The sequence below is a fragment of the Pyrgilauda ruficollis genome, unplaced genomic scaffold (assembly GCF_017590135.1).
Source record: "Pyrgilauda ruficollis isolate IOZ18807 unplaced genomic scaffold, ASM1759013v1 scaffold177, whole genome shotgun sequence".
Lineage (NCBI taxonomy): Eukaryota > Metazoa > Chordata > Aves > Passeriformes > Passeridae > Pyrgilauda > Pyrgilauda ruficollis.
The window spans coordinates 49,746-63,493 of NW_024516653.1; the positions used below are offsets into that span (position 1 = coordinate 49,746).

Consider the following 13,748-nt stretch of genomic DNA (forward strand, 5'->3'; position numbering starts at 1 on the left):
TAAGTTAGATGAGTTTCCTCTTAAGTTTACAGGTATTGTGTAGAGGAGGCTTGAGAGATTATCTGGGAAACTCAGGAACCTTGGAAGTTGATTTTTGTAATGGTTATGAATGTCTGAAATAGGTTTTTTTACCTTGGTTATATGTTCTGTGTTTACAAAAGTTCCATATTAGATCTGAGAGTGGAAGAAGAGTTTTGGATATTTCTTTGAATAATATTGCAGTGGTGGAGCAAGAAATAGGAGAGGGAAAGTACATATTATTCAATAACACCTGCACAGTTGTTTTTGTGAAACAATGATTTTGAAAAATGAGAAATGGGAAGGTTTTTGTTTTGTTTTGTTTTTTTTGCTTGCTTTTCTCTCAAAGGGTATTGTCATTCACCTTAGGCTTGTTTTGATTACTAAGAAAGGAGTTTGATAAAACTGTCTCAGTGTTGAGCCAGGAGGATGAGTGTGGAGAACCCAAAACTGTGTGTGGCTTTGGTTGGAGGTTAGATAGATGCCAGATATTTGGAAGGAATTTTCTTTTCTGTGTTTTCTCCTCCTGTGTTCTTTGTACACCCTGATATTTTTCATTATGTCTGTTATGCTTCGAGCTCCCTTACAGTGAATTCAATGTTAAGGCTTAAAATTCTGTAAATTGGATCTGCTTTAAATTTTCAACCATATCTGTCTGCATAAGCATTAATTATGCAGTATCTTAAAAGCTGTAGTTGCTGTAATAAAATATGTATGGAAAAGAGTAATCCAGGTCTTTTCAGGAGTAATTTACTGAAGCCAGTCAAGAGCACATTGCATCCACGTTTACAAAATCATGGAGTGCCAAATGTAAACTGGTTTATTCCACCTCAGACTAATAACTTGCTGTATGAGAAACAGGATTAAATTATTTCTGTATTGAGAGGATATATAAATTATCTTCTTTCCTATATTTTGGTTGTGAAAAGATACTCAGCTTTGTAAGGTGTCCCTGAAAATCTTGTATAAGCCCAAGAGCTAAATTTCTAAAGCCCTTTGGTTTTGGTGAACACACCCAAAAGATCTGAAGAATAGAAACTGTGTTTCTGCCTCTGCACAGACAGAACTCTAGTAAATAGAAGCAGGCTGGGTTTTTTTGCTTACTATGCACTCAAATTATCACAGCAGTCTAGACAGTCATCTGAGAAAATGTTTCTTGCCATTTAAATAGACATATATATTTAATTTTTTTTCTAAGGGTAATGTGTGAAACAGTTCTTTTTCCTACTTAGGTTAATAATTAAGGAGATTGTTTTCGGCTCCAGTGTCTGTGGTTTTATTAGGGTTTCTGGTCTGCTGAGAATGCCTTGTGCCTTTTTCCATGCCTTTCTAATTTACACAGGGGTTTGTTATGAAATATTTTCCCTCCTCATTTTGTGAATGTGGGTGCATTTTGAAAGCCTTGGCTTTTGCTGTTGGGAATGACACTGAACTCCAGAGTGGGAGGGTGGAGTGTGCCCTTCTTCAGCAATACTCTTAAAAGGGTATCCTGTCCTAAAATTTCAGTCTTCCTCTTCACTGATTCTGGGGTTCTGTTCCTTTGAAGTTGAACTGAGTAGCATTGACTTCATGGAGCAGAGAACCAAAAGCCTGTGGACAGTGTAATTCAAATTTCCATCTTATGGTCAAGGAAGGTAGCATATTTTTGCACGCACAGAGTAAGGTATTGGCTTTTTGGTTCCTGGGACATTAAAGAATTAATCAAGAGTTTAATGTGCATCTACCTGGCTTTCCAGTATCCCAAGTTTTGATGAGTAAGGAAGAAGAAACATGAGAGGGAAGGAGCAGCAGGTAGCATGAAGGAGTTCCTTCATGCTTTAGATACTGTAAAGCAAAGATAAACAATCATCATATTAGGGTAGTTGGTATGAACTGCTGCATCTTGCAAAAAACAAAAAAAAAATTTATTTTGCATTTTTTGTCTCTTACTTGCCCAGGGGTGATTCAGGCTGTAACTTCCTGCAATGATTGATAATTAGTATTCCATTGTGTGTCAGACTGTGTGTGCTAGGTGTTGGGATTTCATTAGTCCCACCTCAGGCTATATAATAGCAAGCATAAGGAAATAGATACATTTACAAGGAGCTCCAACCAAACCAAAACTGGACATCTTGCTGGAGCCAAAATTCAGGAGTACTTCCCTCCCAGCTTTTATTCTGTGCTTGAAATTTCCTAGTCAGTGTATGATACTTCAGTTACACGTGGAAACGTTTTGTTCCAAGAAGTTTTTAAGGAAATACGCGAATTCTGGAAGGTGCTGAATTCCATAAATGACAAAAGTGAAGTATTTCCCTGTTTCTTTATTTCTGTGCTTTTTGTGTGTGTGTGTGTGTACTTTTCAAAATGTTTTGTGTCCTGAAGTATTTAGGAGCATTTTCTTCAATGTTCAGATCAATTAGACAAAATTGCGTTTTATTTCAGAAATATTGTTTATCTGCTACTTTGCCATTTCCCCTCACCATGTGCTGAGGAGTGCAAGAACAAATTGCTTTTTAGTTCATAAGAGTATTAAGATATGCAGTTATTACTACACTTAGACTTCGTCTGCTTAAAACCATCATAATACCAATTATATAAAAATATCTGTGTGAACCATGGAGTTCTTGCTTTTGGAAAAGAGCAGCTGCTGCTGTTCCAGCCAGAGGAAAATGAGAATATGCTTAGAATGGACGTGACAGAAATACTGGTGGAACCTGGAATTTTGCTGAAAGCTACTAAGCTCACACGGATTCCTGCATTGAACCCGTGGCTTCTCCTCCTTTCATTTACAGCTGTCAAGTGTGTGTTGTTAGGTTACCCAGTCAGTCACAGGAGTTTGTGTGATGGGAAGTTTTGCATCACAGGAGCTGGTCAGAAAAGGTCATGTGGGACCACTGGAACAGTAATAAAATTTCAACCTGAAAATGAAAGCTGTCAGCTGTATAAAAACATCCAAACCTTCATGATGCGTTTAACATCAGTGTTCAAAACCATTTTCCACTAAGCTGCTCTTCTTCTCTATTACATATGAGAATAAACTCTGTAGGACACTTCAGGTAATGACTAAAGAACCTGCTGGGGGTGTGTCCCAGCTTCTAGTCAACAGCAATTTTAAATGTTTGAAAGACTCTTGTGATCATTATTTACGTTAACAATAAACATGATGCTATTAGGTACTTAACACACAAGTTTCTTAGAAAAAGTAAAGAAAAGGAGGCTTTGATTTTACTATTCAGGTTTGTAAGAATTCCTCACTCTAAATAGAAGTGCTGCCCACAGATTATTTTTTCCAAGAAAATTAATAGCATTGCCAACACCCTTTCATATTCCAGGAGACTCACTGTTCATTTCCAGCCAGCAGTCTTTTTTACCGTGACTTTTTGGATGTCACCTTTGAAAAAAATTCTTTTGATTTATGTCAAGTACAATTCATCTGCCTTCTTGTTACGTTTGAAATGTCCCTTATTGTGCACTCTGTGCTGGCATTTGTAGTAAATGTAGTAAATGCTGGCTAAGCATTTACTACAAAAAAACCTCCCAGATTTCCATATAAAGTTTATCAAAACATTAAAGGAAAACAAGTTTTAGATAATATTTAATAAACATACACACTTTAAAATGTTTAAATAGCTTTTTGCATTACTGTGACTTACGATCTGCAGATGTTGGAGTTGAGTAAGAATAATAATATTTACATATGCATAAATTTCAGATTTGTGCTCTGAATCCAAGGACAGTTAGGAGTTTTGCCAACACTTTCATACTCATACTCACATGAAATGTTTGTCAAGAAAAGCCCTGATCTCCCTTTCTTTGGAAGGTTTGGGCAAAGTCATTTATCCAGAATAAGCAGGAGAACTGGGCATGCCTTGCTTTTCCAGTCCTGGTGGTCCCATGGTAGGAATCCATGGAATACCATGGAATTTCCCCTTGCGGGAAGATGAAGCTTGACTACACTTTTATTTATCAAAACATGAAGATTTCACATTGCAGAGGGGAAAATTCAGAGAGTTCCACTGAAAGATCTCGTCAGTAATCAACAAGCAGGTTCTGCAGCAAGCAGCCAGAAAGAATTTCAGATGTCTGGAGACCTCTGAGTGTTAGCAGAAATTATGGGGAAATTTGCCACCTATCAGAATTGTAATAAAGACAACTGTTTCTCTGTCTTGTTTCCTGTTGGGGTAACTTCTAGCAAGGTGAATTCAACCTCAGGTCTTTGCCAGGACAGACTTAATGTCTCTACCCTGGAAGTTCCCTGACACAGAGTGCAGTCTCTTGGGCTTTCACTCACTGTGCTGATTTTTCTTTTAGGAGAAAGTTAAGTTCCTGGTAATGCTGGCAGCATTTACTTCTTTCCAGCATTCAGGTCCCACACATTAGATTATTAATTTAATAATGCTGCTGTATGAAATGGATTTTTGAGATAACAATAATAATAACAATAATAATAATAATCTGTTAGCTGTAAGTTGAGTCTGCAGGTGAGGTGATGGAAGTTGAACTTACTTATTTTCTCATCTATTCCTTAGTATTTCCTAAATCTTCCTTTAGGGGAGTGAGATTGTGTAAAAAGTCCAATGAAAGGCAAATTTGCTTTTTAAGGAAGTCAAACACATTAAAAAAGTATTAGGTCTTGTTCATTAATTGACAGGGGCTGTGAAGGACTGTCTCAGACACCTTCCTTTTCTCACTCTTGATGTGATTCATGATGAACATGCTTAATATTTTCAGTATTTTTTTTAGTGATAGAAATAGCAATCTTCTAAGTAGCTTCTATTAAAAAGGCTTGTCTCCTGATGCGCTGCTTCCTTCTTTAGTTATGGTTGTAGGTTTGGTTTTTTTTTTTTGGTTTTTTTTTTTTTTAAATAAGAATGATGGAAGATACTTCAGTGTTCCTTCCTGCTAAATCTTTCTAGTGTTCACAAACATCAAATACAGTATTTGAGATAATATGCTTTTCCCTTCTACAGGCTGGTGCAGGAGGCTGGTGCTGCACCCCTGTTGGATTTCTCTCAGGAAATGTATTTTGGCATTGGGAGCTTTCATTTAAAATTTCAGTCTCTGCTTTCCCACAAAAGAAAACTCATTTTTTAAATACTCTTCTGGATAGCTTGCAGTGAACATTACAACGTGTGTAGTTACCTTTTTACTTTTCCTCATGCCTTGCTTTTTCTCTCTCTTATTGCCTGGGAAGAGGTGAAATTTTTAAGGGTGGGAGTTGTGACAAAATTCAGTTAGAAACTGGATCCTTACATGTGTACCAAAATATTTTAATGTTTTGTCCTGAGTGCCAGTAGGTTGTATTTGGGATGTTAAACGCTGTGTTTCAGGTTTTTAGCTAGTGGGTGTTAGACACAGAGGACACATGGCAGACAGACTATTCCATAGCTGTTTACAGCAGGTTTTTTACACTTTCATCTGAATAATTTACTTGGCCAGAGGAACAGGAAGAAAAATAAAATAGATGGATACTGAACCAAGACTAGAAATCTCTATGTTGCAACTCCTTGTCTCAGGCTCCTGTGAACTAGATGTCTTTACTTACAGGTAGAGTTAAAATTTTGGAAAGGAATTAATGGAAAAAAAAATCCAAGAACAGAAATAGTTGTATAGTTCCATGTGAGAATACAAAATAGACACTTTTATGACAAAATAGAAATGTTGCAGCATAGTTAAATACTGAAGTCCGTGGTGTGATTTTTTTCTTGATGCCAGGAAAAAATATTCCTAATTATATTAACATTTTGAGTTTTTGACAAAGGTTGTCTTTTTCAGGTCACTGTGAATATTGAATATAATTTTCTGAAGTTAAAAACTATAACACATGTGGTGAAGATCACCTAATTTCAGCAAAGCAGTTACTCTTTCTGGAGTAACAGATGATTTGTAACTTATGTTCAACATGTGTTCTTTCTGGCAAAATTATTCCATCAGCAGTGCTGGCAAAGGAACAAATGAAGAGCCACCTAAGAATAAGACAAGCAAACCCATATGGAAAAGATGACTGATTCATAAGTGGGAATTTTTAAGGTCTGATCAACCATTATAGTAATATAATCTGACTGGCTGTGTGAAACAAATCCACAGCTTCAAATGAAGCTACAAAGTATCTTCAAAATAGCATCTATTTTTATTGCATTTGCTTCCCACATGTAAAATTTACTGTGTGACTACAGATCTTTGTGTAAACATCTGAACTTTACCATTAACCCGAACATGCTTGCCTTCACTTTGTATTTTAAAATCTTGTATTTTCCTTATAGTGCAGAAGAGCAGCCACTAATCAGTCTCTTTACCTTTGGGCTTCATACTGGATAAACTGAACAAGTAAAGATTTTTTTTAATGGGTGCACTTTTAAAAAATATGTTAAATTGCAGTAATATTTGAAAATACTAATATTATTATAAAGTGTATATCTGAATAGATATACAGCAGGCTTATGCTGATAAACATTGCTTGGTTACAGAATCTGAATGTTAGATTAATGCATTTTCTGTTCATTAAGGCATGGCTAGGCACCTATGCATAGGTGGTTTCCAGAGCATGTATTCCTGTTTGATAGGATACAGTAAGCAATAGGTGTGTTGGTATCACTCCTTCTTGAATCTGACACATTCATATTCTCTTGAAAAAACATGCTTTGGTGTCTGGTTATATTCTCTAATCTTTCTATTGAACACAGTCTCTAAACTGAGCTTTTCTTTGCTAGTTTTGACAGAGTTTGCACAATCATTTTGTGTCTAGTGGAAGTCAGATACAATTCACAACTCTAATCTGTGTTTCAAGGTTAATTTCCTCTGATAGAATTCCAAGCTTCTTAATGCAGAATATCTTTGGCCAGGGTATTCCTGTGGGTCACTAGCATTAAACAGAGAAATACGTGGTTTGAATTGTACTCTTACTCCGATTCCTTCATGATATCCAAAGATTGAGCCTACAAAAAATTGTCTTGGAGAATTGCTGCTGTAAAAATACAGTACTGCCAGCAGCACTACTTATTTCCTGCATAGGAATTGCTAGGTGAGCTGGGATTGCTAAGGAATTCAGACCTGCTGGATGCCAGTTTTGGGAATTTGAAGATGAGTAGTAAGTCATTATTTGATTTTACTGTAGAGGGCATTCAGCCATGGAGAACTGAACTCTGTGTGGAGCAAGGACAGGATTTTCTTTTTATCATGTATTTATTTTATTAGAAGTGCCATTTTTGTGGCTTGATGGTCACAGGGGAAGCTCGGAGTGTAACTTTGAGGACTGTTTTGTACTGATAATCAAGAAATAGTAAAGTTCACAGGCCTGAGTATGTAAGATCTTTTAATCTTCTTTTATCATCAGGCATTTCTGTACTTGTGTACTTGGTTGACTATATTTAAAGTGAAAAGCCCAGCTGAAATTGACTACCAGTGTGTATTAATAACTGCAGAAGTCTTTCCTAGACTGGTACCTGAGTGACCCTTACCAAAGAGAGGGAGCAGAACATTTATTTCTGTTTGAACTTTCATTTTAAGAGCTTAATATAACGCCAGGAAGCTTAGTATAACGCCTCACTGTGAAGACCATTTTTTGCTTTCCAAAGATGTAAAAGCTCTTATTTTTTCAGAGTGAAAGTATCAAGTCAAAGAAAACAAGGGTTATCCCTTTTACATCTTGGTTGTGAGACCAGCTGCACCCTAATGAGAGTGTGTGAAGACAGTGTGTTATCCACATATTGGTGTTGGAGCCTGCTTTTGGTAGGAAAAAAAACAAGATGGAACAGCAGCTTCAGCAGCCATCACCCCACTGTTGTGCCTTCCTTCATGTGACTGAGTCTGAGTAAAAACTTGGCATTTTCTTCTTTTTTTCACCCCTCACTCTTTTTAAGAAATTCCATAAGGATGTGAAATCTGGCTTAGAGCAACAAGTTGTTTCTTATTTATTCCTAGAGAATTTCAGTAAATTATTGATCCCAGTTGGTATTGACTCATAACATTAAAAAAAAAAAAAATCTCTTTATACAGGTTTAGTGTTGATGAACTAACTTTCCACAGGAATTCTACCAGAAGTATATTTTCATATAGTTTCTGTGCTATATTCAGTGTACTGCATACAGCTTGGATTGGTTGTGTTGTCTCGTGGTTTTCTTCTGAAAAGAAGTGGTGGTTTGCCAATCAGTCCTCTGTAAGTAGCACAATTTTGCAACAGGCATTCCAGCTGGAATGATGATTCTGTGACTCCCTCTGGCATGCATCTCGATCAGTGTGGATTGAAAAAATGTGTGGCTGCTGTGGGCTGCAGCTCCCTCCTATAAATCACCATGAAGTAGCTTAGAAGCAAGAAAACCAGTTTCCAGTCATTGTTTGCTTAATCTCATCTTCTCTTTTATTTGTTTGCTTGTTTGTTTGTAAAATCCTTTTGCTTACTGTGGATTTTACTGGATACGCTGTCAGTGCTCAAGAGCAATTTTGTGTCCAGCTGCCTTTGATTTGGTTGTATCTTTTTGAAAGAAGTAAAATGAATTATGACCTCATCAAAGTCATTACCTTCAGCAGAAGTAAATTGCCATGGAATTTTCTTAATATAGGTATCTACTGGATTAAAAAAAAAATTCCTTCCACAGGTACAAGTACAGTGCCTTGTATGATACAGCGAGCTTTCCTTTTTTCCCCCCAGATTACAGGACAGGCCCGTGTTTCACCCAGGTGAGCAAGCAGATGTGCCAGGGCCAGCTGACCGGGATTGTGTGCACCAAGTCCCTGTGCTGTGCCACCGTGGGACGGGCCTGGGGCCACCCCTGTGAGATGTGCCCTGCCCAGCCCCAGCCCTGCCGCCGTGGCTTCATCCCAAACATCCGCACTGGGGCCTGCCAAGGTGAGCTCTGACTGGAATTCTCCCTGTGACAGCTCTCACTTCTGACAATCACCCCGAAAATCTTGAAAGATCACTGTTTTCCTTGTGTGTGTTTCGGGATAAAATCCGGGTGTGCTTTGCTGCCTCCAGATTTTTGCTGCTGGGCCTAGAGAACAAAGCTGAAGTGCCTGGAAAAAGTGATTATTAATCAATACTAAGGAAAAATACCTGATGTTGTTTTTCCTTCTGTGTCAGAACTAGGCCTGCGTGCAGCAATTTATGTTTTGCCATTCGTCTTGAAGTGATTAATATGTTTTTAGACACTCTTTTCATAACAGTGTCAAGAACAGAAACAGTGCACCACAGAAGGGGTGCAATGTTGCAATCTCCAAGTCAGGCTCCATTGTATGACTTGGCCACATACAGAGGGTCCTTGAAACTGCTCTGCCAGCCTGGCCCTGGCATAGCTTCTGGGGCTTCATTTGAATTGTGTGAGAGATCAGTGGTGCTCTTTAGCACCCCTGCTCACAGTAATTGTGTTGTCTTTTTCTGGAAGTATATTCCCTGTGGCAAATAGGCAAATAGTTTTAAGTTACCCGTTTAACCACGTGTCTAAATTCTGCTGGGGAGCATAGAAACAATGTGGTAGTCTACTTTGTGTGATGGGTAAACAAAGGAAGTTTGAACAGCTGTAATTTTTGCTACATTTTTGACATATAATTGCTAAATAGGAAGCTTGGATCATATTTATGGCAGCTGGGCTTAGTGCACAATGTTACAAGGCGATGGCAAGGCATAGATGAGAAATGCTTGGCCTTTCTTTGGGGAGAAGGGATGGACAGAATTTCTTTATTTCACAGAATCTTTGCCTTCCAGCAGTTGAGACATTTCCTTTTGAGCACTGAGTTCTGGTAACTGCTGCTGACCTGAGCTCTGTGGTGTGAGCAGGTTGGTAGCACCATGTCTGCTCTGTTGTGAATTACCAGCCCACTTGGATGCAGGAAGGGGCTGACCATGGCACTTTGTGCCTTTCCAAACTCCACATTACGGTGCAAAGTCTGTTGAAATAAGATCACAAGACTCTCAGAATGGCTGGGGTTGGAAGGGACCTCTGGACATCATCCAGTCCAGCCCCCTGCCAGGGCAGTCACCCAGAGCAGGTGACACAGGAGTGTGTCCATGTGGGGTTGAAATGCCTCCAGACCTCCCTGGGCAGCCTGTTCTGGTGCTCTGCCATCCTCAGTAGACAGCTCAGAAGAAACCAGATGTTTTCTCTGAGGGTTTCACAAGCAAACACAGGGATCTGTCCTGCTTTTCAGTGCTTTTCTTTCTGTTGAGGGCGTCAGATTTGCAGAGACTTTGATACAAGGAACACAAACCCCTTTGGTACTCAGTAAAACTACGTTTGTCATGTATCAGAGAGACCAGGCTCACTCAGTTCACACTTCACATGTTTGGTATTTTTGAAGTGAGTGCTTGCCTCAGTAGATAGCTGGGTTTGGGAGCTGGTATGAACAACTCAAAAATCAGTGGAACTTGCAAGCTTTGCTGCTGGAAAATGAGTCATGATTTCAGTATATGTTAGAGATGCAAATTTGACAAGATGTAACTCCCAAGTAGGAAGTTGCTCCTACTCTGCAAAGGATTTGCATGATTCAATCTTAATGGGTCTACAGAACCTTTTGAGGTTAATTATGTTTTCTGGGTAATGTTCTTCTATGAGTAGATTACTACTACTACTACATTGTAGTAGTACTGTAAGCTTCATTATTACCATGAACAAGTTTAAAAAAATACAAGAGAAGCAAAACCAAACAAAATTCAAATTGTTTGGTTGTGTTTCTTTTTTTCTTGTTTTTGTTTTTTTTTTTTTTTCCCTTGAAGTTTCTATTCAGTCATGTCTTAAAAAGGAATTTAACTGTTCATTCATCCCTCATTCCAAGAATTCAGGGAGGAGGAACTTCAGTGTTATGCTTGAATGAGCTTTATTGCCACTGCTGCATGGCCTTGGGAGAAGCATAATGGCAGAAATCCTGTGCTGGGTGTTCTCTGAGTTCCTCCCTGCATTCCTCAGAAGTCCCATTTCCCACCTACACCTTTTCCCTGCAGACAGTTAATTTTTTGCTCTAAGGAGGGAAGAGTGGTCATAGCTGAGTAGATTTTGAAAAGAGGAAGGTTCATCTTGCCTCTGTTGCTGACATGGTTATGTGCATATATCCATGACAGGAGATAAAATCCAAGAAAATCTGTTCTGCAGTGGGAAACACAGTGTCTAAATGTTAAAGGCACTGAGGTGAACTGGACAAGAGAGAGAAGACAGGTGAAGGCTCAACTTCATAATGAAGAGTGTTGATTTCTTTTTGTAATCTGGTGCTTGGTATTAATGTGTCTGAGTTACTGAAAATATTGGCAGTGTTGTCTAGGATCATGTCCTGCTGTTCTGAAAATAATTACTAAAAAAGGGAAAAAATAGCATGGTATTATTTCTGTTGTGTGCAGTATTTCTGCTTTCCAGGAAGCAGAGGAAGAACCAAGAGTTTTCCATTGTATTCATGACCAGTTCACCTTTTATTCCCACATGCCAGATCAATTACAAAGAAACTCCCATACACATTCCAGGTAGAACTAAAGAGGTTGTTTTAATTTGGATCATTTCTGTCACTACTCTAATAAATAAAAAGCTCTCCACAATTTGTGTCTAACATCTGAGTGGATTTATTTTTCCTGAGCTTTTTTGGTTTATCAGAGTTCTTTTGAGAAACAGCTCACAGATCAGAAAGGGAAGGTGCATGTTTAAAGTTAGCTGTGCAAGTCCCACAGGCATTTTGCAGAGAAAACTCTGCAAAAGCACAAAATCTTTTTTCTCTTACCAAATATTAGACTGTGAACACATGGAAACATTCTACTTAATCTGTAACATATTGAACTTTTGTATGTAGAACTGTATCTGCAGAGTTATTAATCAAATTTGCTGTTTATGGTAAAAAGTTTCTTGTGTTAATGTGGTTGAGGTTTAAAAGTATGAGTAAGTGGATAATTAATAATGCTGAAACTCCTGTGTCATTTAGCCTAACTGTCAAAGATACTAAAAAAAAAAGCTTCATTTCAATTTGCTTGTGTTTTGAGAAAAAAATCCTTATATCCTAAAACAGCATTTAGGAAGCAATTGATAAAATACACCCTTTGAATAAAATACATTTGTTCTTCCTGACTTTTCTCAGTCCCAGAACACCAATAATATTTTAAAACAAACTTGGGCTATCAGAAAAAGGTGATAAAAAATTAAAAAAGCATCAGTCTTTCAGCATGTATATATTTTTAAGCTAGGATTACAGTTGAATCTGCTTACTTTCTAACCAATTAAATATCATGTAAGTACACTTAAATGTGATGAATTGCATGACTGGCATTGGCTCTTCAGGCTTCAGCAAAGCTCAGCATCTATTTGCTGTCTTAAAAGAACTTAAATTAATGGAATTGATAGAGATTAAAATTTACTTCACCTCAGGCCTCCAGTGATATTTTCCTGTTTCTGGGAGGTGTTCATTGCCTGCTGCCATTAATTCACTATTCCTTGACATCTTCAACTTCTAAAACTTTGTCAGACACACAATGGATTTTTAACAACTGATCTGCTGACACAGGAAACTTAAATTAAGTGTTAATAAGTGACAAAAGGCACAGGCACACTGTGTGTATAAATGCATTTTGAGGCCGCAGGGTCAGAAGACAAACACCACATGTTTTACGCAGTAGGGAGCTACGGGGTGGGCTGTGTACCAAAAAATGCTGCAGCCATCTTCTCTCTAGATTTTGCTAAGCCATGTCAAGGTTCACAGAATAATTAGGGTTGGAAGGAATCTCTGGAGAGCACCCAGTCCAGCCCCCCACTCCTTAAAATGTGATCTCACTCCTTAAATGTGTGATTTCCAAGTAAACAGGCAGCCACACTGGTTATTTAGGGGGGAAAAAAAAAAAAAAAAAAAAAAAACCAAATTAAAAATGAAGAAATTCTGTGCCTTTGATAAAGTCATTAATCAATTTGCAGTCTGTTTCATTTTGGACATGGTGTATGCTGTCTAAATCAGCATGGGCTCAGGAGCTAAATGCAAATTTCTCAGCAAATGTACTTAAACCCAAGTCCAATGGTTACCAAAAAAAAAACACCTCAAATCTGCAAAAAGTGCTTGCTTTCTTCCTGAGCTATGAGAAATTATACTTGCTTAAATGGAAAAGCAGGTGACTGAAGGCAAATACCACAGGTTTATCTATAGCACGAGCACCAGGAGGAATAAAAACTGAAGAAGGGCTATAATCCACAAACTTGGGTGGAATTTCAGTGCCTTGTAAGGGCTTTGATCATCCACCTGAAAAAGAGTTCATGTTCTTGCCAGATGTTACCTGGGGGCACCACACAGCTGGAACAAATGGGTCCAGCAGATTCCTGAAACACCTGGATGGTAACTTCATGGTGGAGCTGCTGAGGGAGCCAACCAGGAGAAATGTCCTGTTGCATAGCTTTGTATAAAAACGTTCAGAAACATGGGTTGGTTTATGTGAAACCAAATCACAGCTGGGGAAAAAAACCAAAAAAACCACAAAAAAACAAACAGTAAAACAAAAAACCCAACAAAATTTGAAGTAGAAGTAGAGCTTACTGAAATGCAACAGGAAGCTACTGAAAGTAACTTATGTATCTTGTGTCAGGCAATCAGGTCTGGGTCTTTTTTTTGTGTTTGCAGATGTTGATGAGTGCCAGGCTATCCCGGGGGTCTGCCAAGGAGGAAACTGCATTAATTCAGTAGGTTCATATGAGTGCAAGTGTCCTGTGGGCCACAAACAGAATGAGGCAACTCAAAAATGTGATGGTAAGTGATGCTGTAGTAGAACATAACTAAAAAAGACTTTTGCAGAGCATTAGAGCACT

General features: G+C 38.2%; 1 protein-coding gene across 1 annotated transcript in view; it reads left to right on the forward strand.

Annotated features, from left to right (window-relative positions):
• Positions 1–13,748, forward strand: part of FBN2 (fibrillin 2) — a 115,816-nt gene that overhangs the window by 14,211 nt on the left and 87,857 nt on the right. Inside the window, 2 exon segments of the mRNA XM_041464261.1 lie at positions 8,645–8,842; positions 13,564–13,689. Coding sequence (XP_041320195.1) covers positions 8,645–8,842; positions 13,564–13,689 — 324 coding nt within the window.